Raw genomic sequence first — 25273 nt, 5'->3', positions numbered from 1 at the left:
TAATGAGCAGAGCTTTTTGTCTCAGAAAATAGGTACAGGAACTCAACTACGACCCCGTTCAGATTTCACAAACAGTAGAAGGGTCTTAAAAGGGAAATTAAATACCAGGATTGCATTACATACAGAGTGCAGAGTTCAGGGGGGTTACACACAGAGTGCAGAGCTGTCACTTGTAAACATAGAAACCAGACTTCTGTGTTTACAAGTGATTGTTGTGAGCAGGCACCAAAGGGTCTGAGCCAGAGGTGGTGGAACTGAGTTCCCCCAAGTTCCCCCTGAAAAAAAGCCCTGCTAATGAGAGATTGTTTAACAATACCACCCTACATGTTTTCAACGTTTTCTTCAAGTTCCAACTAGTCTTACACAATTCTGTTACAATCTTTCAAGAAACCATGATTTTTGGAATGCACATACCTGTTGATAATGTGGTTTGATTTTTGCAAAGTCGTTAAAGTAGTCCTCTAATGTGACACATATGGTATCTACAGAGTTCGATCCTCCAAGCCATTTCTTGGTCATTAGGTCATTCAGATGTTGCTAAAGATAAGGAATTATGCAGTTACACAATTTCTTAAATTATAGGACATTGAAATATGCATTTTAAAAATGGCCAACTTTTTCTACTAGGATGGTACATTAAATATCCTGCATTAATAATAAGTACAGGGGCATGTCACAGGTCAGTAAAGTAGAAAATTTGCTGAATTGTTCAGCATATAGGGAATATTTACGTTTATATACACAGTTCCACTGTTTAGCTTTCATATGATTGACACCTGACTGGTTAAGACAAGTAGAAATAGTTAGGGGTCTCACACAAAAAATAACAAATTACAAATTATGTCATCGCAGGTAATGTGATGATATTGCTGCAGTTAAAAATATGTCAATGCACAAATTTGATAATAGACAGGGACGGGCCGGGCCGAACAGACCTCTGTTCGGTTCGCACCCGAACTTTCGAACACCGCGAAAGTTCGGACCCAAATAACGAACCCCAATAAAGTCAATGGGACCCAAACGTTAAATATCAAACGTGCCCATTTTGAAGGCTTAAATGCAAGTAATTGTGCATACAATGGTTATAGGGGTCCGAGTCCTGCCCTGGGGGACATGTATCAATAAAACAAAAAAGTTTGTGAAAAACGTAATTTTTAAATGAGCAGTGATTTTTTGATTTTTAAAGCGAAAGCCTAAAAATGAAAAATTCCTTCCAATATAGTGCCTAGGGGGGGTGTCCCATTAGTCCAACTGTAAAGTGGCAGCTCTGAACCATGTCTAGAATCTGCTGCGGCAATAATTTAATTTATAAAGCCCCCCCAAAAAATTTGATTTTTTAATACAGCTTACCTGTAAAATCCTTTTCTTGATCATACATCACGGGACACAGAGCCTTAATTACTTAACGGGTTATGTAGTCACCACAGGTGATTGGACACTGGCAAACCCAATTAAAATTGAGTTCCTCCCAAATGGAGAGTACCTCAGTTTTGTAGCAAAGCAATAAGTGTTCCACATTTAACTCCAAAGAGGGGTGGGAGATCTGTGTCCCGTGATGTATTCCCAAGAAAGGGATTTTACAGAAAAGCTGTATTAAAAAATCCTATTTTCTTGATCATACATCACGGGACACAGAGCCGTAATTACTTAATGGGATGTCCCATAGCAATGCTAAAAATGGGGGGAGGGAAAGACAGATCAGAATAAGACCGCCATCGGGCCAGAGGATCTATCCTGCCCTCTGCAGCACACTACGCCCAAGGCGACATCCTCGTACCCTCTCACATCTACCTGGTAGAATTTAGTAAATGTATGGACCGAAGACTAAGTAGCAGCCTAAGGGCTCTTTCACACAAACGGACCATTCAGGTCCGCCTGCCAGTTTTTTAGGCGGACCTGAACGGGCGCTCCTCTATGGAGCCGCGGATGTCAGCGGTGACATGCCCACTGACATCTGACCCGCTCCGATCCGCCAAAGTGTGACGGAGGAAAAACCTACTTTTCCATCCGTCTGGCAGATCGGATCGGGTGAACACAGACAGACTGTCTGTGTTCCTCCGATCCCCCCATAGGGGAGAGCGGAGAAAAGACAGGGCAGTCCCTGCACAGTGTGCGGGGACCGCCCGGTCATCCACCGGCTCAGCGGGGATCAACGGAGCGATCCCTGCTGAGCAAGTGGAGGTTCACGGGGCGGATCATTACTGATCCGCCCCGTGTGAAAGGGGCCTTACAGATATGAGCCATGGAGGCCTGGTAATGCATTGCCCATGAAGCACCAACTGCTCTAGTCGAGTGCGCTTTCACCTGAAAAGGAGGGATCCTCTTTTCGAATAATGACTTGTCGAATCCAACTTGCAATAGTGGACCTTGACACTGCCTGGCCCTTCCTTGGGCCTTGTGGCAGAATAAACAGACAATCAGTCTTCCTTATCTGAGCCGTAGCTTGCAGATAAACCTTACCGCTCTAACAACATCTAGAGAGTGTAGACTCTCTTCCTCCGCAGACTGCAGATCTGGAAAAAATTACGGTAGGACTATATCTTGATTTAGATGGAATCCTGAGACCACCTTAGGTAAGAAAGTTGGGTGAGGACACAGCACCACCCTGTCATCATGAATAATCATATACGGTTCTTTAAACGAAAGAGCCGCCAATTCCGATACCCTCCTTGTTGAGGATATGGCTATAAGAAAAACCAGTTTTTGTCAAAAGACTTAGAGAAACCTGGTGTAAAGTTCAAAAGGTAATTTCTGTAAAACAGATAATACCAAATTCAAATCCCATGGGCACACGGGAGTTCAAACGCAGTGCTCCCTGAACAAAGGCCCTGACTAGGGAATGAGAGGTAAGCGTTTTTTTGAAAAAATACAGACAAGGCTGAGATTTGGCAATTGGTAGTGCTCAAAGCCAACTTCATATTTAAGCCTAACTGAAGAAAGGCAAGAATCCTTTTAATGGCATACTTCCTAGGATGCCACTTTCTGGGCTCACACCAGGAAACATATGCCTTCCAGATTCTGTAGTAGATGAGCCTGGAGGCCGGCATCCTAGCATTAACCAGAGTGGATAGGACTGGCCCTGAGAGCCCACGTTTCCTCAGAATGTGGGTCTCAACAGCCAAACCGTCAAATTTAGACTTTGTAAGGCAGGATGGAATATTGGACCCTGCGATAGTAGGTCTGGGCGTAGTGGGAGAACCCAAGGTCTTCCTACTGCCATCCTTACGATATCTGCGTACCAGGGTCTACTCAGCCAAGCAGGGGCGACCAAAATCACAGAGTTTTCTTTCCTCTTGACTCTCTGAAGGAATCGTGGGAGAAGCGAAACTGGAGGGAACGCATAAATCAGAGAATAATGATCCCATGACATTGTCAGGGCATCTGACCCTTGGGCACAGGGATCTCTTGTTCTTGACACAAAGCTGTCCAGCTTGCGTTAAACCTGGAAACCAAAACGGTCCAAATCTGGGGTACCCCCATTTCTGACATATGATTTGAAACATGTCGGGGTGTAGAGACCATTCTCCTGGCGGCTTAAAAAAAACGCCTGCCCATTTTCTACCCCTGGAATGAAGACCACAGATAGCTCAGCTCTGTGTTCATACCGCTTTACAGAAGGCTTCTGGCGTGCTGGGCTTTTAAACCAGCCTCTTGGCACCTGCACACAGGTGTTCCGCGTTCGCACACGGGCACTAGCAAACACGGCCCTCCCCCTATCCATGTCTCACTCAGACAGGTAAAAGTGCGCTCCAGTCACGTGCACACACGAGCGCGCCACTGCCATGGCGGCGCCCAGGAGACCGAGAAAAGGGGGGAGAGTTTATTGGGGACCCCTGTATGCTTGTTTTGTGGCAGAGCCTGCAGCGGAAGTAGGTGAGTGGTGTTTAAATTTGACCGACCTCACTGAGCTTGTTCCTGGATGGCTTATGTAAGAGTTATGCACTTACTCCCTCCAGTGGTGAAAACCAGGAAAGACATCCTACTCACAGAAGATAATACTAAATAAATGATCATCTTCTTACCTTATCCACGCCACAGGAAAGCTGCTAAAAAGTAGTTCCAGTTTTCACTCATCACGGCGGGCAAGTTGTGCCAACCTTCAGGTCTATCAAGGGTTCTATTAGAGAAAAACCTCATACCTGGACCTGTAGAAGACTATGCCAGAAACTTTTCGTGCCAGTTGTATTAATACACCAAAGTCTGGATCCCAAAGTCCAGACCTCCGCAGAGAGACATTACAGGCAAACCTTGTTTCTTAATTACACAAGGCCCGGATACCACCCATCTTAGACTTTTGATATCGTCCCGAGGTATGGATCCGGTTATAGCTCCTAGGTCTCCGCAGCCAGACCATCAAAAGATTTTTTTCTTAGCACATGTTTAACGTGACCAACCACCTTAACACTGGCGAAAAAACTGAGGTACTCTCCATTTGGGAGGGGTTATTTAGGGGAGGAACTTTTAATTGGGTTTGCCAGTGTCCAATCACCTGTTGTGACTACATAACCCATTAAGTCATTAAGGCTCTGTGTCCAGTGATGTATGATCAAGAACATTTTATTTTTTCCTGCAAGCTGCCTTTATTTTGCTCAGCAACAGCTGGGGAGCCAGTGATGAGGCCACAACGTAGTGCACTGGGAACAAGATTAGAAATGTTTTGAATACATTCTGGTGTCACTTTGACTTTGGATAGAAGTAAGGGGTGCGTTAAAATCGGTCTTTGGGTGTTGTGTCGCCTTCCCACCGTAACCCTATAGAGATAATCTTGATGAAAGCAAGAATTTGCCTTGCTGTAAAAAATTGCAATGATATGCACCTGTCAAACAAGTGCTGAAAAATTGGTCTGAAATGGGTACAGACACTTCTGGCCTACTTTAGTACATCTTGCAACCCTGGGTACGTACTTGGGAAACGCTGCACCACAAAATTGAGGACATGTGCCAGGTATGGCATGTGTCAACTTTCCCTATCTAGGGGCGGACAGGAGGTTTGAGCCATTATCGGACATTACCATTCCTGGCTCGGTGTGAACCACCTCTGAGCCTGTCCTTGCAGAGCTGCAAGAATCTCTGCTCCGGTGTGGTTCCTGTCCCCTAAACACACCAGCTGAAGCACTGCATGGCACCTTTTAGCCTGACTCTGGGAAAAGCCCTTTGAAAGCTTAGGGGGTACCTGATGGTTAGAGGACAATTCTGCAGAGGAGGACATGGAGGTGGCAGAGGAGGAGGGGGTAGAGCTCACAGGTCTGGCATCATCACTACCAGCTGTATGGAGACGTGGGGGCACAACAAGCTGCAGCACTGAGCCCTGTCCTGCATCCTTTCGAGTTGCAAGCAGCGTTACCCAGTGTGCTGTGAACAAAAAAGGGATTTTTATAAACCGCTTACCTGTAAAATCCTTTTCTCGTAGTACATCACGGGACACAGAGCGGCATAGTAATTACTATGTGGGTTATAGAGTCTACCTTCAGGTGATGGACACTGGCACTCTCAGACAGGAAGTTCCTCCCTATATAACCCCCTCCCCTAAGGGAGTACCTCAGTTTTGTAGCAAGCAATATTACTCCCAATTTTCCCCAAGAGGGGCGGGTGCTCTGTGTCCCGTGATGTACTATGAGAAAAGGATTTTACAGGTAAGCTGTTTATAAAAATCAAATGCCAAATGAGGGGAGGGAGAGTTAAAGAAGGATCAGAGGTGCCACCGAGTGCAGGGATCTCAAAGAGCGGCCTGCAAGACAGCCTGCCCAAAGGCCAGGTCCCCGCGCCTCCCCACGTCCAGCTGATAAAACTTTGCGAACGTGTGGACTGATGACCAGGTAGCCGCCCTACACACTTGGGCCATGGAAACCTGGTGCTGTACTGCCCAAGAAGTCCCCAATGCTCTCGTAGAATGAGCTTTAATAGAAGCCCGAGGCTCCTTACCCTTCAGGCCATAGGCCTGAGCGATCATCTGCTGAATCCATCTGGCTAAGGTGGCTTTCGATGCCGCCTGCCCCTTCTTGGGCCCATCTGGCAGAATAAATAAAGAATCTGTCTTTCTAATCTCTGCTGTAGCCTTTAAATAGACTTTTAAAGCTCTTACCACATCTAAGGCATGTAGTAATTTCTCTTTCCCCGAACTAGGTCTGGGGAAAAAAGACGGGAGAACCAGATCCTGGTTCAAATGAAAATTTGAGACTACTTTGGGCAAAAAAGTAGATAGAGGTCGTAATGACCCTGTCATTATGAATTATCAAGTAGGGTTCCTTACAGGATACAGCTGCCAACTCTGACACCCTCCTGGCTGATGCCATGGCCACCAAGAAAACTAATTTCCTGGACAGCAAGACCAAAGGTATTTGACCTAAGGGTTCAAAGGGCTGCTTCTGAAGGACTGATAGGACTAAATTTAAGTCCCACGGACATAAGGGGAGTCTAATCGGAGGATTAATCCGTAGAGCTCCCTGTAAAAAGGTTTTTATCAGAGAATGCGTGGCTAATGGTCTTTGAAAAAGCACTGATAAGGCCGAAACCTGGCCCCTAAGGGAGCGGACAGCTAGCTTCATGTCTAGTCCCCGCTGCAAAAACTCCAAGATTCTGCCAATGACAAACTTACGAGGATGCCATTTTCTGGCCTCACAACGGGCAACGTAAGATTTCCACACCCTGTAGTATATCTGCCTAGAAACTGGTTTTCTGGCGCTGATTAGGGTAGCAAGTACTGACTTCGACAAACCTCTTTTCCGTAAGACAAAGGATTCAGCCGCCAAGCCGTCAAACTTAGTGACTGTAAGGCATGGTGGAATATCGGCCCCTGGGACAGAAGGTCTGGCCGCAAAGGTAGAGGCCATGGGTCCCCGATTGACATCTTGACAATCAGGGAGTACCAAGACCTCCGGGGCCACGCCGGGGCTATTAAGATTACAGGTTTTCCCTCTATCCTGATCTGGCGCAGGAGCCGGGGCAACAGTTGTAATGGTGGGAAGGCATAAATTAGGGAAAAACGGTGCCAAGGACATACCAGGGCATCCGTCCCGCAAGACCATGGGTCCCTTGTCCGGGAAACAAACCTGGGCAACTTTGTGTTTAACCTGGATGCCATCAGGTCCACGTCCAAAGCACCCCATCTTTGGCAGATGGTCCGGAAAATTTTGGGGTGGAGAGCCCACTCCCCCGGGAATAATTGCTGGCGGCTGAGGTAATCTGCTCGCCAATTCTCTATGCCGGGTATGAATACTGCCGACAGGCACGGTATGTGAGCTTCTGCCCAGATGAAGATCTGATCCACCTCCCTTTGGGCTGATCGACTCCTCGTGCCCCCCTGGTGATTTATATATGCCACGGCCGTGGCATTGTCCGACTTCACCCTGACTGGGGAGCCCTGCAATTTGGTCGTCCAGGCCCTTAGTGCCAACCGAACCGCCCGAATTTTCAAAAGATTGATAGGCATGCGACTCTCCATGCTTGACCATACCCCCTGCTGGGATAAGTCCCCTAGGATGGCCCCCCATCTTTTTAGGCTGGCGTCGGTTGTTACTACTTCCCAAGATACTGGATTGAAGGATCTTCCCTTCTTCAGGTTCTGGGGTGTTAACCACCAGCAGAGGCTTCCCCTGACTGACGGGACGAGCATCATGGGGCAATCCAGGGACTGAACCTTCAGGTTCCACCTTGACAGGATCGCGCTCTGCAATCTCCTTGAGTGGAATTGAGCGTAGGGTACTGCCTCGAAGGTTGCCACCATTTTCCCCAGCAGCTGCATGCAGAGGCGAACAGTTGGTTTTTGCCTGCTTAGCAATGGCTGAATGGTCAATCTCAGGGAATCGATCTTTGCCTGAGGCAAGAAAACTCTCTGCTGGGTTGTATAGAGGCGTAAGCCCAAGTAATCCAGGCTTGTGGTTGGATGCAGGGCAAACTTGGCCCTGTTTATGACCCAACCTAGGGCCTCTAAATATTGAATGGTGGTTCGGACTGCTCGCTCTAAGCTGGGAGCCAAGTGGTCTATCAGTAACAAGTCGTCCAGATACGCCAAAATTTGGATACCACAGGTCCTTAAGTTTGCCAACACCGGCGCCAGGACCTTTGTGAAGACCCTCGGGGCTGTGGCCAGGCTGAATGGCAATGCCACAAATTGAAAATGGTGCTGACCTACCATGAACCGTAAGAACTTGTGGTGCCCTGGGTATATCGGGATGTGGAGATATGCGTCTTTGACGTCTATGGACGCTAGTAAATCTCCCCCCAGCAGAGATGCGGTTACTGAACGAATGGACTCCATCCGAAAGGTCCGAACCACTAAAAACTTGTTTAACCGCTTTAGGTCTAAAATCGGCCTGACATCGCCGTTTGGTTTTGGGATTATGAATAAATTTGAGTAGAACCCCAGACCTTGTTCTTGAGTGGGCACCCGCACAATTACTCTTTGGGCCAAAAGATGGTCTAGGGATGCCAATAGCGAGGCCCTTTTTTCTGGGTCGCTCGGCAAGTTTGACCTTAAAAAGTGAGGCGGGGGGATTTCTCGAAATTCCAACCGGTAACCGGAGGCTACTGTGGAGAGAACCCACTTGTCAGAGACTCCCTTTTTCCAGACTTCTGAATATAGCTGGAGTCTTCCCCCCACCCAAGAGGATGGGGGCGCTCCTTCACAAGGACGACTTTGGGGCAGGTTTACACCTGGCCCTGCGACTTGTTGTCATTATTGGGTCTAGTTGGCGGCCGTCGATACTGCCTAGAACTAGAGGACCCTGGTACAGGTGATGCTGGACGCTTAAAAGTGGGGCCCCTGAACCGTTTCTTTACTGGCAAAAGAGTACTTTTCTCACTTGTTATCCTTTGTATATATTTGTCCAATTCTTCACCGAATAAACTTTCGCCATGAAAGGGAAAGCCTGTCAAAAGTTTTTTGCAAGGAGTCTTGGCTGACCAGTTCTTCAGTCATAGAAGCCTGCGCATATGCACAAGAAACATCGAGAGGCGAGATGCTTGTTGGATAGAATCCTTCATCGCATCTACTGCAAAACAAAGAGCTCTAGGTAAGTCAGCTAGCTCCTGAGCTTGTTGGGCTGGAATGTCCCTTAGGACTTGTTTAGCTTGGTCCTTCAGGGCCTGGCACACGCCAATGGCTGCCACAGCCAGTTGTACCACTGCACCCATCGTGGAAAAGGAGGACTTTAATAACGTTTCCAAACGCTTGTCCACTGGGTCCTTAAACATCTGGACGTTGTCAACAGGACAGGTCAATGATTTATTAACGCACGATATCGCGGCATCGACCGCTGGGACTGACCATCTTTTGGAAAAAATTTCCTCCATAGGATATAACACAGAAAATCTTTTAGGTGGAATAAAGATTCTATACAAAAGCTCCTCTAGGAGAGGATGGACCGGAAAGAAAGTGTTAGTATGTGGAGCTTTTAAAGACCCCAGAGAGGATACTACACCCACCGGGGGCTCCGGTAACGGTAATTTAAAAGCTGTGCGTACCATGTCTGCTAAGGACTGAATCCACAGCTTTTCAGCTTGGGAAGCCGAAAAAGGTTCCTCAATGGTAGATTCCTCAGATTCTTTCTCTTCTAGGTCCTCCTCATGGTCCTCTAGGAAATGTACTTCATCAGAGGAAAGACTTTCCAAACTCTGGGACCGTAATTTTGGAGAAGGCGACCTAGTCCATTTCCTCTCAGGAAGAGATGCAGCAATTAGGGCTGCCAATCTCTCTTCCAGTCCCCCCAGAGTGGTAGCCAGGACCTCTTCTGTCACAAATACAGGGGCTGGCTGAACCGGGCCTGCTACAGCACCAGGGACCTGATCCTCCCCGACGTTATGCTCAGGATCCTCAGGGAGGGGGGTTGCTGCTGAGGCCTGGCCTAGGTCCTCTGAGCTAGATGGGGATCCCTTAGACTTTTTTGCGGATTTTGCCGCTTTGGAACCCGACCCCTTGGGAGCCATTTGGTCAAATCCTAGGTACTTCCTAAAATACAGCAGGAAACCTGGCCAAAAAGTATTCCCTTATGTAGTGAGGAACCAACTACTTGGGAAACTTTAAATGCATCTAGTACCAGTTGCCCACAGATCACCAGCACCAGATAGGGGAGAAGTATGAGATATACAAACACAACCAACCTGTCTCAACAGACATAGTGGCAGTAATGCCCATGCATAGCAGCATAATGTAGGCTTACCCATACTCCCCTTTCTTGGAGAACCTGCTGACGGACCAAGTCCCGCAGCACCAGATAGGGGAGAAGTATGAGATATACAAACACAACCAACCTGTCTCAACAGACATAGTGGCAGTAATGCCCATGCATAGCAGCATAATGTAGGCTTACCCATACTCCCCTTTCTTGGAGAACCTGCTGACGGACCAAGTCCCGCAGCACCAGATAGGGGAGAAGTATGAGATATACAAACACAACCAACCTGTCTCAACAGACATAGTGGCAGTAATGCCCATGCATAGCAGCATAATGTAGGCTTACCCATACTCCCCTTTCTTGGAGAACCTGCTGACGGACCAAGTCCCGCAGATCCTCCACTTACCTGTCCACGCTGCAGGGTATTGCCAAAGGCAAGAGGCCCAGCCTTCACCCTTCACCGTGGGCTTTGTTAACAACCTTCAGGGACTGGGGTCCATAGCAGGTCACCGCTCCCCTGGACCCATATAGCATCCTGGCAACAGATAAAACATTTGGCCCCTTATTATTGACCAATGCTCTGGAACCCAGGATCCAGCTCTCAATGAGAAGCATTATAGGCAAGACCCCGTCTTCCACCGGGGCCCGGATACCGTCCACTTTGGCTATGAAGCACCTTGGACGGATCCGGTTTAGACAGCTTTAGCTCAGCCACAAAGGACCTAGCATAGCTTCACAATGTGACCAACACCTAAGACACTGGCGAAAAAACTGAGGTACTCCCTTAGGGGAGGGGGTTATATAGGGAGGAACTTCCTGTCTGAGAGTGCCAGTGTCCATCACCTGAAGGTAGACTCTATAACCCACATAGTAATTACTATGCCGCTCTGTGTCCCGTGATGTATGATAGAGAAATATATCGTCCCTGCCCATGCTTGCTGGACCACGTGTCAGGAGTAAGGTGGATTTTACTCTGGTCTAGACTCTGGAACAACCAATGTTTATTTCAGGTCACTGTACACTGCAACATACATCTTAGGACAGGTACATCTCATTATGGTTCCTTACATGTGCACTAAGATGGCTACTATGCCCCTTGTCATCACTTCTAGTTGGAGCCAGCCTTAAAGTGGCAGTACATGTGGAACCATTCAGGTATAACAACTGCCATGCCCAATGATGCCAGAACATTCCCTTCCACGTGATGGTAGAGAGATGGAACTGCCTTACGTGAAAAGTAGTAGCGACTGGGAACCTGCCATTGTGGTACATCACATTGTGCAAATTCACGGAACGGGGCAGAATCCACCAGGCTGAAAGGCAGAAGAGCCAACAGCATTGACAAGCTTGCATTTAGGCGCTGGGCATGTGGGTGGCAGGGACTGTATTTTTTTTCCGCTGCAGAAGATGGAGCAGGGAAATTTGCCAGCTACAGTCTACAGCTGGTGGTGTGCTGCTGGCAGATAAGCTGCTAGGACCTTGGACACCCTTGTGCTATACCATCATCCCTGTCAGTGGAGGCTGCTGAAAGGTAATGACTTGGTATCGCAGGGGCAGACTGAAGTGGGTAAGGAGGAGGAACAGATTTGTGCCCCTTTTGTGTGGCTTTTAGGTGCTCTTGCCAACGGCTGAGTGGTTGGATGTTAAATGCCTTGTTAGGCATGTGGTACCCAAATGGTTGATGTTTTTGCCACATTTGATGTGCCTGTGACACAGTTTGCAGATAGCAACAGTGCGATCTGCTGCAGATGTGCTGAAAAAGCTGAGCTGTGGGAAATGAGCCGGAGATAACAGCTACAGAATGTGATGGAATAGGGTGGCTGCTCTCTACTCTTTCTTGATGTCGACCTCCTTGGGGTTGTGCCTCCTCACCTTCAGTTTCCTACTCTGCTCTATCTGGCACCCAAGTCACATCAGTGACCTCATCATCATCTCCATCTCCTCCATCTTCATCATTACCACTGGAGACAACTTGGAAATACGCTGCAGGTTGGGGAACATGAATGTCAATTTGTCTACCAGTGTTCCTTCCTCTCTCTAGGCTCATGTTCCTGTCATCCTCAACCTCAGAACCAGCATCTGAATCCAGTAATGGCTGGGCATCATCAAGGAGCAAGTGGCTGACGCTGTGGTCAAATAACTCAGCTGACTCCTCAACAGCTGATGTTAGGGTGATGGCAGTAATAGATGTGGACAAGGAGGCAGGTTTATCCACTCTGGCAACTGCACGGAACTGCACACTTGTCTCTGCTTGTGTGACAGAGGATGAGGAGGATGAGGAAGGTTTAGTAAGCCAGTCCACCACCTCCTCTGCATGCTGTGGCTGGATAGCATGGGCAAACTCACTAAACAAAATGATGCCCTGCCTAAGGACTGACCACCACGTCCACTTTTACCTGTGGACACATTTGTTGCTGGTCCCCTTACAGTGCCAAGGGAACGTCGGCCTCTCCTTGTTGCCCTCCCAGACATTATAGGGAGGGAGGGGCGGTGCTTATAAGCAAATGTAAAGGAGAAGTTGAAATGTACGTAGATGCACTTTACTCAATGTAAAGAGGTGTTTGGTGCCCTTTAATTTGAGAACTCACACTACACAGACACGGATACAATATAATATAATGCGCCAAACGTACAGTAACACGCAAAACTATATGGCGTTAAACTGGCAGTAATGCACGCAAAATAATATAGTGTTAAACTGGCAGTAACGCACGCAAATAGACGGCGTTCAACCGTCACTACACTGACGCTACCTGAACTGTCCCTACTCTAGCTATATTCTAATGTCAAGATTACCGGCACGGTCTCACTATACTACAGTGAAACTATCCGAGCTGTCTCTACTCTCGCTGCACACTATGCAAAGCTGAATGATGGTCCTCCTCAATACACTCACACTATCTCTAGACTAACACTAAACTAATATTCTACACTGACAATTAAAGCAAAATAGCACAGTATAGCACACTAACTAACTACCGCAACCAAGAACACCAATTGCCTTGTGATAAGGATGAAGGGAAATATGGTGCATCGGCCCAAGGTGCTGTCCTTGTAAGCCGACAGAACTAGACTCAATCCCCTGGACCCAAGTGCGACCTAACTGGCGGACTTAGGCTAGCTCCATCTCCTTTCCTAATATAGGAAGGTAAAAATTCTACCTATGACATACTTCCGAGGATGCCATCCCTTGGTTACACCAGAAACATGGGCCTCTTAGATCCTATAATACATTGTCCTGGAGGCCAGCTCTCCTTTACGAATTAGGGTAATTGCCACTAATCCTGAAGCCCCAATCCTCAAGAATGCAGGCTCAAAGAGCCAAACCATTAATTTCTATGTTTGCAAGACAGTATGGAATACCGACCCTTGCGAAGTAGGTCTGGACGAGACGTAAGGGACCCTGGGTCCTCCACTACCACCCTTACGATCCCTGCACAGTAAGATCGACTGGATCATGCTGGAGCTATTAGGCTGGCTTCCGTTCCCCTCTGATGTTGCATAGAAGCCACGGTAGTCACGGCACTAGGGGGAAAGAACATATAAACCAGTGACAACTGGTCTCACGAGGTCACTAACGCATCTGTCCCGTATGCGAGTGGATCCTTTGTCCTTGACACAAAGCTGTCCAACTTCTTGTTGAACCTGGACGCCAATACATTTTATGTCCAGGGTACCCTTTCTCTGGCATCTGGTCAGAAAAAAATGGTCGGGGTGCAGAGGCTATTCTCCCAGGAACCATCGTTCCAGAGAACCACCTGCCAATTCTCAATTTCATGAAATGAAGATTGCCGATAGGCAAGACCCAAATTCCTCTGCCCAAGCAAGAACATGGCTCACTTCCTTCTGGCCGTGACTTCTAGCGCCTCCTTGGTAAATGAAGTAAACCACTGGTGTAGCATTTTTCATATTTTACTTTGACAGAACAATCCTGCAACCTAAGCGCCCAGCCCATTAAGCCAGACGTGCCACCCGAAGCCCCAGAATTAATTTTTATTTTTTATAAATTCTTTATTTTACAGTTTTTCTTAACATACTTCCACATATTCTTAATTCTGCATGTATATTACATTTCATTGAATACATTTAGTTATTTCCATACTTAGTACTTATTATAGACTTCATTTTCCCTTTTCCCTCCCCTCCCGTATACAAAAGAAGAAGAAGAAAAAAAAAACCCTCTCTAAGGGCCAGATCCACAAAAACCTGGCGTAACTTAAAAAATCCCATTTAAGTTACACTGCCTTAAAGTTTCTACCTAAGTGCCTGATCCACAAAGCACTTATCTAGAAATTTCAGGCTGTGTAACTAAAATTCCGCCGGCGCAAGGCGTTCCTATTCAAATGGGGCGAGTCCCATTTAAATGAGGCGCGCTCCCGCGCCGGCCGTACTGCGCATGCGCGAAGTTACGTTACGCCGAGTTTTGAGGATCGCGACGGCTTAAAAAAGTTGCGTCGGGAAAAAGAAAAAAAAATTACAGCGTCGCTCGGCATGCATTCCTGAGGGAGAACTCCATGCCAATTTTCAAAGAAAAAACCGGCATGGGTTCACCCCCCAGGAGCATACCAGGCCCTTAGGTCTGGTATGGGTTGTAAGGAGACCCCCCTACGCCGAAAAATCGACGTAGGGGGTCCCCCTACAATCCATACCAGACCCGTATCCAAAGCACGCTACCCGGCCGGTCAGGAATGGGAGTGGGGACGAGCGAGCGTCCCCCCCCCTCCTGAGCCGTGCCAGGCCGCATGCCCTCAACATGGGGGGGTTGGGTGCTCTGGGGCAGGGGGGCGCACTGCGGGCCCCCCCACCTCAGAGCACCCTGTCCCCATGTTGATAAGGACAGGACCTCTTCCCGACAACCCTTGCCATTGGTTGTCGGGGTCTGCGGGCGGGGGCTTATCGGAATCTGGGAGTCCCCTCAAATAAGGGGGCCCCCAGATACCGGCCCCCCACCCTAAGTGAATGGATATGGGGTACATCGTACCCCTATCCATTCACCTGTAGGCAAAAAGTTAGTTAGTAAACACACAACACAAGGCTTTTTAAAATATGTTATTATTCTGCTCCGGATGCCCCCCCTGTCTTCGTTATTAGCTCAATTACCAGGGGGGGCTTCTTCTTCCGCTCTCCGGGGGTCTTCCACTCTCCGGGGGTCTTCTCTGCTCTCTGGGGGGGGCTTCTCCGGTAGGTACCCACGTGGTGGGTGCACGTGGGTAGGCACCCACCACGTGGGTACCTGCCGGAGCATGATGGGACGGTGATGCCTATATAAATGGGATGCAAGGCGCGCTTCCATCATTACAGCGACAACAGGTGACGAGGCAACATCGGAAGAAGGGAGAAGAAGACCCTGACGTCACAGAAGACCGCGCTGGCTGCCTGTTAGAAATTGAGCTAACACACAAACATAGCAGGCAGCCAGCGCTGAAGAAGAAGGCACCGGAGAGCTGCAGAAGAACCGGGGTTCGCCGAGTCAACAGCGGAAGAGGGGAGAAGATGGAAGAAGCCCCCCGGAGTCCGGAGAAGCCCCCCCGGAGTCCGGAGAAGCCCCCCCGGAGAGTGGAAGACCCCCGGAGAGCGGAAGAAGAAGCCCCCCCTGGTAATTGAGCTAATAACGAAGACAGGGGGGGCATCCGGAGCAGAATAATAAAATATTTTAAAAAGCCTTGTGTTGTGTGTTTACTAACTAACTTTTTGCCTCCAGGTGAATGGATAGGGGTACGATGTACCCCATATCCATTCACTTAGGGTGGGGGGCCGGTATCTGGGGGCCCCCTTATTTGAGGGGACTCCCAGATTCCGATAAGCCCCCGCCCGCAGACCCCGACAACCAATGGCAAGGGTTGTCGGGAAGAGGTCCTGTCCTCATCAACATGGGGACAGGGTGCTCTGAGGTGGGGGGGGCCCGCAGTGCGCCCCCCTGCCCCAGAGCACCCAACCCCCCCATGTTGAGGGCATGCGGCCTGGCACGGCTCAGGAGGGGGGGGGCGCTCGCTCGTCTCCACTCCCATTCCTGACCGGCCGGGTAGCGTGCTTTGGATACGGGTCTGGTATGGATTGTAGGGGGACCCCCTACGTCGATTTTTCGGCGTAGGGGGGGTCCCCTTACAACTCATACCAGACCTAAGGGCCTGGTATGCTCCTGGGGGGGAACCCATGCCGGTTTTGTTTTTACAAATTGCCGTGGAGTTCTCCCTCGGGAATGCATACCAAATGCCGTCGCTGGAATGGGCTTTTACAAGGTGTGACTAGTTTACACTTTGTAGAACCAGCCCTAATTTTACACTTGCAAAATAACACTTACGGCGCAAAAACGAAGCTGGAAAGCTTTGTGGATCGCCTTAAGTGCTAATTTGCATACTAGCAACGGCATTTCGACTCGAAATGCCCCCAGCGGCGGATGCGGTACTGCATCCTAAGATTCGGCAGTGTAATTCAATTACACATGCCGGATCTTCTGCCTAACTTTGGAAAAAGCCTTTTGAGGATCGTTTCCAAAGTTACACACAGACTGAACAGCAGTTAAGTCGGAGTATCTCTTTTGTGGATCTGGCCCTCTGTTCCCCTCACTGCCCCGCTTCTCCACCCCCTCTCCACCGACTGACGATTTTTCCATTCATTATCCCTTATCTCTTCCCTATATGCCATGTATGGGGCCCATGTCTTTCTATACCTCCCATCTTGATCTTTCATTGTCAGAGTGAGGTTCTCCATTTGTTGGATTTCTGCAATTCTCGCAAACCATTGTGCTCTAGATGGAGGGCTTTCACATTTCCACAGAACAGGGACACACGCCCTTGCTGCCACCAGCAAATGTCTCAGTAAAGAGTTTTTATATTTTTCAAACTGAGATAGGAATATCAAACAATAAATATGCAGCCGGATTCTCTCCTAACCTTATTCCTGTTATTAAATCTATCGTTTCGGCTACCATTTTCCAGAATTCTTTAATTTTCACGCATTCCCAGAAAATATGTAGTATAGTTCCTTCTGCTTCCTTACATCTCCAGCACTTTTCTGATATTTGGGGGTATTTCCGATATAAAACTGTTGGTGTTCTATATCATCTAGTAAGGATTTTAAATCCCCCCTCCTGGTATCTACTCGCCACTGATGCTTTTTTAATGTACCTCAGGATCCTGTCTCTCTGCTCCTGAGAAAATACTACGCCCAGGTCCCTCTTCCAGTCCCTAAGGAAAGCAAGTTCCTGTGGGGCTTCTAATTCAGTTAATATAGCGTAAAAATGTGACAGAGAGTGTTTTATCGATTCTCCTTTTAGACACGTCTTGTCAATAATCTAACTTCAGCGTACGCATTAGATTGAGTTCTAATATAAGCATTTAATTGCATCTTCCTTAAAAAATCTAATTCTGGTGCTCTCTCACGTTCTCATTGTTTGACATTAGCTGATTATTTATAGAAAAATGTATAATTAGGCTGATGCCTCTCTAGCATATTGCTCTGAATCTGGGATCTTTAAAGCCTGGCTGAAAGGCCGGTGTGCCCAAAGTGGGGGCCATCTGACTAGGGTACCTTGAAATATAATTTTTTTTAAATATCTTATTAACTGCTATAAAAGTGGCACCTATTGTCAGATGTTTTCTCACTTCCTTATTCCTTTTTTTTTTTTTTTATTGGGCTATTTATTATAGCAACAAGTAAAACATATTGTATTTTTTTCAACATTGTCGCTCTTTTTTGTTTATAGCGCAAAAAATAAAAACCGCAGAGGTGATCAAATACCACCAAAAGAAAGCTCTACTTGTGGGGGAAAAAGGACGTCAATTTTGTTTGGGAGCCACGTCGCATAACCGCGCAATTGTCAGTTAAAGCGATGCAGTGCCGGAAGCTGAAATTTCACCTGGGCAGGAGGGGGGTATATGTGCCCAGTAAGCAAGTGGTTAATATCTCTCCTTCTGGTATCCATACCAATCCCTCTATGGGTATATCTATTGTTGCCTCCTCTATTTGTATCCACGGTTTATTCTTGCTTATCCCACACCACTACTCTACCTAAATGAGAGGCTTCCTGATATCTCACTGGATCCGGGACCCCAATCCTTTTTCTTTTGGAAGTATTAAAATAGTTCTACGTACTCTTACAGGTTTCCCTGCCCAGATAAATCTCAGGAACCTCGATTTCAAATCCTTCAAAAAACTTGGGGGAATCTTAATTGGTAACGTTTGTATGAGATATAAAAGTCTTGGCATCACATTCATCTTTACGATTCAAAGGAGGGGAATTTTTTGGAAGAGTTGGGGGGATTATTGCGGTGCGATGAAGAAAACCAGACAAAGTATGTATGTATATATAAAAATATATAAAAAAGGTTTATTCATTCAATTTTTACAAAATATAGTAATTCAATATACAGATAGTGCATAAATTATTTTGTGGGAGCAAGATCTAGAAATAATTTTTTCGATCAGGTCGACCCTACTAGTTTCGCCTCTTGGCTTCTTCAGGGGAATTAGGACAAGATCGTCTCTCTAGATTACTCTAAAGAGATGAAAAAGAAAACAATTTTAACATATGCATACAATATAAGCTCTAAAAGAACTTCGATTATATATGTTCAACAAAACATGTCATGTATATAGAGTACAAACAAAAGTTTGGCTGGGATCTCTGGCGGGGCAAGAGAAACCAAAGTTCATAGGAGCAAATGCGCATATATCCACAGCCTGGTAGCAGCCAATGCTGTTCAGCCCATGAGAGGGGGCTGGCAGCAAAATTCCATAGGTAGGAGAAATAAAACCTACCCTAGCTTCATGCACAGCCAGTCAAGGAAAAACCCCCTCAGGGTGGATATTGAAATCCAAGTTCAACTGACAGGACTTAAAAATACAGAAGAAAAAGAATCTATGTTAGAATATGTGTTATTAAATTATGATCTGTTTCAACTAATTAAACAAATCCATAATAGAGTCAATAGGGTTAATATATGTAAAACAGCCATACCTTGAAGCGTAATAAAATCAAGGTGAATACAGGGGAATTAAGTAAGACAATAACATGGGCACTGATGAGCCTCAATTCATCTGAGAAAAAAAAAAAAAAAAAGTGTTTGAATAGATTTAGTATACTTCATAAAGTTAGTGAGAACATGGGTAACTAAATTATTAAGTGTAAGCAAGGGATCAACTTACATGGAGTATTTAACTAGATGAACAGTCTGAGTGCAAGCAAACATCAGCTGGTGATAGAAAGTCAAAGGATAGTCGTTTGCAGCAAAAATCAAGGACCAGTCAATTGCAGCTGAAAAGTCCACAGATAACCTTCACCTTCACTTTTTCATTTATTTTCATTCATTTTCTACCCTTTTTAGGCCTCATTTCCACTGGCGTTTTTACAGCCACGTTTCTGAGCGTTTTTTACAGCTTAAAAACGCCTGTCCATGTTATTCTATGGCTTCATTCCCACATAGGCGTTTTTGAGCTGCAAGTGGCATAGACGTTTTTGAGCTGTAAAAAAAACGCGGGACCAGGGCGTTCTGAAGCTCCAGAGTAGAGCTGTAAAAACGCCAGACGTTAAAAAACGCTCAAAAGCGCTCAAAAACGCGCAAAAACGCTCAAAAACGCGACCGCGTCATTTTTAAAGCTGCAGCTCACAAAAAAAAAAAATGTTTTTTGTTTTTTTTACAAAATAAACATGGACAGGCGTTTTTAAGCTGTAAAAAAGCCTAACAACAGTGGCTGTAAAAACGCCAGTGGAAATGAAGCCTTAAAGGAGATTATCTGTGGACTTTTCAGCTGCAATTGACTGGTCCTTGATTTTTGCTGCAAACGACTATCCTTTGACTTTCTATCACCAGCTGATGTTTGCTTGCACTCAGACTGTTCATCTAGTTAAATACTCCATGTAAGTTGATCCCTTGCTTACACTTAATAATTTAGTTACCCATGTTCTCACTAACTTTATGAAGTATACTAAATCTATTCAAACACTTTTTTTTTTTTTTCTCAGATGAATTGAGGCTCATCAGTGCCCATGTTATTGTCTTACTTAATTCCCCTGTATTCACCTTGATTTTATTACGCTTCAAGGTATGGCTGTTTTACATATATTAACCCTATTGACTCTATTATGGATTTGTTTAATTAGTTGAAACAGATCATAATTTAATAACACATATTCTAACATAGATTCTTTTTCTTCTGTATTTTTAAGTCCTGTCAGTTGAACTTGGATTTCAATATCCACCCTGAGGGGGTTTTTCCTTGACTGGCTGTGCATGAAGCTAGGGTAGGTTTTATTTCTCCTACCTATGGAATTTTGCTGCCAGCCCCCTCTCATGGGCTGAACAGCATTGGCTGCTACCAGGCTGTGGATATATGCGCATTTGCTCCTATGAACTTTGGTTTCTCTTGCCCCGCCAGAGATCCCAGCCAAACTTTTGTTTGTACTCTATATACATGACATGTTTTGTTGAACATATATAATCAAAGTTCTTTTAGAGCTTATATTGTATGCATATGTTAAAATTGTTTTCTTTTTCATCTCTTTAGAGTAATCTAGAGAGACGATCTTGTCCTAATTCCCCTGAAGAAGCCAAGAGGCGAAACTAGTAGGGTCGACCTGATCGAAAAAATTATTTCTAGATCTTGCTCCCACAAAATAATTTATGCACTATCTGTATATTGAATTACTATATTTTGTAAAAATTGAATGAATAAACCTTTTTTATATATTTTTATATATACATACATACTTTGTCTGGTTTTCTTCATCGCACCGCAATAATCCCCCCAACTCTTCCAAAAAATTCCCCTCCTTTGAATCTATTTTGGGATGAGGTGCTGTATCCTTTTTTAAGACTCTCGATCACATACCCCCCAATCTACCTAATTCATCTTTACGATGTTTGTCCTTCCAAACGAAGTGAAAATATCCATCCTATTTCTGAAAATCCAATTTAATCTGTCTCGCCATTGATATATAGTTGAGCTCATATATAGTTTATTTAAATTCTTGGATACTTTTATCCCCAAATAATTTATATGGGAATCAGTCCATCTGAAATCAAATTGTGTGGTAATCATCTAATATTCACATATTTATTTCGATCCCCATTGCCTCTGATTTCCCGTAATTAACTTTAAAATTGGAGATCCCTCCATATTCGTGCAGCTCAGCTAGTAAGGACAGTAAAGATATAATTGGAGAGGTTATAAAAAAAAAATGTAATCGTCTGCATAAGCAGCGATTTTCTGTTCTTTTTCCTTGATGGGTAACCCCTTAATACTTGGATTGGCCTGTATTTTCCTCAGAAAAGGCTCTATTGTCAGAAAAAAAATAATGGGCGGAAGTGGGTATCCTTGACGTGTGCCATTATGAATAGAAAATGGCTCAGAGATTCTCTCCCCTACCTTTACTCTAGCCTTAGGATTCAAGTATAATTCTGTAAACCACCTCATCATCCCCTCTCCAAAGCCTATATGTTGCAGGGTTGCTTTCAGAAACATCCAATCTACTCTATTGAATGCTTTTTCCGCATCTGTGGAAACTAGTACCATTGGTCTGTGTTGTTTTTGGGCCAAATGAAATGCATTTACTACCCGCTGTGTGTTCTCCCTTCCCTCTCTCCCAGGCGTAAATCCCACCTTGTCTGGATGTACCAATTCTGGGATATGATCTATTAATCTCATAGCAAGAATCTTTGTGAATATTTTAAGATCCACATTAAGCAGGGAGATCGGGCGGTAGCTAGCGCACTGGGAGGGGTCTTTTCCTTTTTTGGGGATCACCGTTATATGTGCTAGAAGAGTTTCTGTCTGCATATTTTTCCCTTTGCGTAATGAATTGTAGGCCACTATGAATCTGGAGCCAGTCTCTCTGCAAATAGTCTGTAATATGACAGGGTGTACCCATCAGGGCCTGGTGCCTTTCCCAATTTCAAGACTTTTAATGCCCTTCTAAACTCATCTATACTGATTGGGGTATCCAATTTTCTTATTATTTCTTCCGACATCTTAGGCATTTCTGATTCTCCAATATACCTCATTGACTCCTGCAATTTCTTTTGAGCTTTTTCTAGGGTAGGTTTCCCTTCAAGTTGATACAAATTCTCATAGTATTCTTTGAAGGCCTGTGCTATTTTCTGAGGGGTATTAACCAGTCCATCTTTTTGCGTTTGAATTTAATTAATCTGATTTTGCATCTTTTTTTTCCTTAAAGGGGTTTTAAAGGATTTTTTTTGTTTTCATAAGCATCCTTTACCTGTAGACATTCCTCTTTTCACTTCCTCATTGTTAGTTTTTGCTCAAAAGTTGCTCTATTTCTTCTCTGTTCTGTTCACTTCCTGCTTGTCTTATTGTTACTCACCACCGTGAAGGGAGGCTTTACTGCGGTGGTCAGTGACATGCTCGCCCCCTCCTGGGAACTACATCTGTGTGGCAGGACGCTCTCTACATGTTAGAGACTTCAAGGAGGTGTGAATTACTGGGCGTGCCGCAATGCATACTGGGAAATGTAGTTCTTAAATGAACGAGCGTCGCAAACATGCAGACATTAATTTTAGGCAAAAAAATGTTTTCCTTTACAACTCCTTTAAGAGCATTTGCTAACATTCTCCCTGGCTTATTTCCAAATTCATAAAACATCCGTCTCTCTCTTGTTAATTTAGCTTTTGCTTTATCAATGAGCAAGAGATTACGTTTTTCCCATAATCCCTCTAATTATTTTCCTATAGCTTCTGCCTGTGATTTTTTGTGAATTGTTTCTAGTTCCCCAATCCGTTTAAGTATTGTGTCTACTTGTTCGTTTAGTTTTGGTTTCCTGTGGGCACCCATAGATATGAGCAGACGTCTTAGTACACATTTATGTGTTTCCCAAATACCAAAAGGCATTAATTTCAAAAAAGGAATCTAGTTCCTGTTTAATTTCTCCTCATATTCCTCCTCTTTTAGGAGGGTTTCATTTATCTTCCAATGCCACTCTCTCCTCTCTCTTCCTCCTATTTCAACCGTACAGCTTGTGGGCGCATGATCTGATCTCATAAAGGACCCTAAACCAGCTTTTTTCAGAGATGTGGTCATACTTTGAGATATCAACACGTAGTCAATTCTGGTATATGGGTTATATTTTGCGGAAAAAAACATATAATCTCTATCCCGTGCGTAAACAGTTCTCCAGCTATCTATCAATTGCAAATCTTGAAGGAGTTTTTTTGCTTTTCTCAGTCTGACATATGATAGATGGGAGGCAACCTTCGATAAGTCTTTCAATGGATCTAAAACTATATTAAGGTCGCCCCCAATCACCAATGCTCCCTCCTTGTGTTGTTGTATCTTCTGTAGGTATAATTCCAATGAGTTTACTTGATCTATATTTGGTAAGTATATATTGACCAGTGTGACCTTCTGATTGCCTAGGGTTCCCTTTACTATCAAAAGATGCCCTTAGTCATCCATAATTAACCCAGACTCTGTCCATGGTATCTGTTTGGAAATTATAATAGAAACCCCACAACTTTTTGTTGTTTGCAATGTGCTGTGATACACTATCGGAAATCTATGATCTGTAAGTCTTGGGATTGTATCCCTTCTGAAATTAGTCTCTTGTAGAAAAACCACCTGGGACTTAGATCTACCTAGTTCAGTCATAAGTCTTGAATATGGAGTTTAAATGACAAAATTTAAAACCTAATAGGGTGGGACTTTTAATGAGGCTATGGCCATCCGGCATGTAAGCCTCCATCCCTGGCAACATGAAATAGGGAAAGGAAGTTGTTGGGACTTTAATTGAAACAGAACACTAGGGCAGAGTGAATCAATCAATATGATAAAAAATATTTATTAATGGCATGCTAGGGCACAATGCAATGTAGGTAAACAGGGTAGATCAATTAATGAGTTACAATGTATAACAGAAGCATGATTGGTAAATCATATAGCATTCTAAAAGTAACATAAACAAACATAATAACACATGATGGCAATGTGACCCAGAATGACATATAACCATGATAAATAGTAAAATACAATTGATGATTCAGACAATATCAAGCCCATAATAGTAAGCATCTTCACTGTGACATGACAGCTATATTGTATGTTCAAATGCTCGATGCGTTTCGTAGAATATCTCCACTCATCAGGAGCAGCTAGGGACTGGGGTAACCTACAATAAATGATAGTTGATATCCCTATTGGCTGCAGGGCTGGGGGGATGTACTCGCTGCGTGTTGACGTCACGTCTCACACGTCCGCGCAATTGACGTCTATCCTGACGCCGCGTGCTGGCGTGTGTTTTTCCATCTGCGTTAGCTATAAAGGGAGGGGTTAGGTGACTACTTATAGGCAATGTTTGCGTGTATGTGGTCGCCGTTCCTCTCCGGCACGCCGCGTGACGTTAGTGGGGCTCTGTCGGCTGGTGAGGTGTCTCTCTTTTGGCTAGTGTCTATGGTCACTACCTTTACCTTTTTTCCTGGACACTTTTACACCATGGTTATCATGGATAAACCTTCTAATTCAGGTACACTCACTTTACTGTTTCTGACTCCTCTATATTGGGTCGATTCATCCCTTACCACTTTGCTGCTACCTTCACACATTAAGATGTTTTATACGCCCTGACCTGATTTAAATATTTTCACTTTTATTATTATAGTTTTTGCCTTTCACTAGTCCAGTTTATTATTCTTATGCACAATTTATTATTTGTTACAGAAACTTTCATGGCTTCCATTGTTATACCTACCACTACATTATTACCATGTCAATTTGGATGCTCCCTGCAGCCGCTTTGCAGCCACTTCAGCTCCCGGGGTATATGATCTCTCAGCCCCCAAATGCCTTCTATCAGTTTTGCTACTGATTATACTGGTTTACCAAATACCCATAGGTACGATTGTTAGGCATCATTGTGTAGTGTTCCCTCTCTTCCCTTTCTAATTAATTACCATTAATTAGTTTCTCATTATCAACTATCATTTACTGTAGGTTACCCAAGTCCCTAGCTGCTCCTGATAAGTGGAGATATTCCATGAAACGCGTCGAGCATACGAACATACAATATAGCTGTCATGTCACAGTGAAGATGCTTACTATTATGAGCTTGATATTGTCTGAATCATCAATTGTATTTTACTATTTATCATGGTTATATGTCATTCTGGGTCACATTGCTGGTTTCATTGTTCATCATGTGTTATTATGTGTGTT

At 45.1% G+C, this 25273-nt stretch overlaps 1 protein-coding gene and 2 long non-coding RNA genes across 5 annotated transcripts in view; 1 reads left to right on the top strand and 2 right to left on the bottom strand.

The window, feature by feature from the left end:
- The window catches only part of EXOC3 (exocyst complex component 3), a 385796-nt gene that overhangs the window by 65480 nt on the left and 295043 nt on the right, over nt 1-25273 (bottom strand). For all 3 annotated transcript variants that reach the window (XM_040353404.1, XM_040353405.1, XM_040353403.1), the window contains exon 10: nt 415-537. In XM_040353404.1, coding sequence (XP_040209338.1) covers nt 415-537 — 123 coding nt within the window. The remainder of the gene's footprint in view (nt 1-414; nt 538-25273) is intronic.
- LOC120940494 lies at nt 18507-19380 on the bottom strand. Its single transcript, XR_005749430.1, has 4 exons — nt 19259-19380; nt 19071-19150; nt 18872-18946; nt 18507-18608 (listed from the first exon to the last, which is right to left on the bottom strand). It is a non-coding gene; the product is annotated as an uncharacterized LOC120940494 (long non-coding RNA).
- Nucleotides 19840-20719, top strand: LOC120940495. The gene is made up of 4 exons (XR_005749431.1): nt 19840-19970; nt 20076-20155; nt 20280-20354; nt 20618-20719. It is a non-coding gene; the product is annotated as an uncharacterized LOC120940495 (long non-coding RNA).

This window comes from Rana temporaria, chromosome 5 (genome assembly GCF_905171775.1).
Source record: "Rana temporaria chromosome 5, aRanTem1.1, whole genome shotgun sequence".
Classification (NCBI taxonomy): Eukaryota; Metazoa; Chordata; class Amphibia; order Anura; family Ranidae; genus Rana; species Rana temporaria.
The sequence above is the reverse complement of the archived record's forward strand: the minus strand, read 5'-3'. Positions and strand labels throughout refer to the sequence as shown.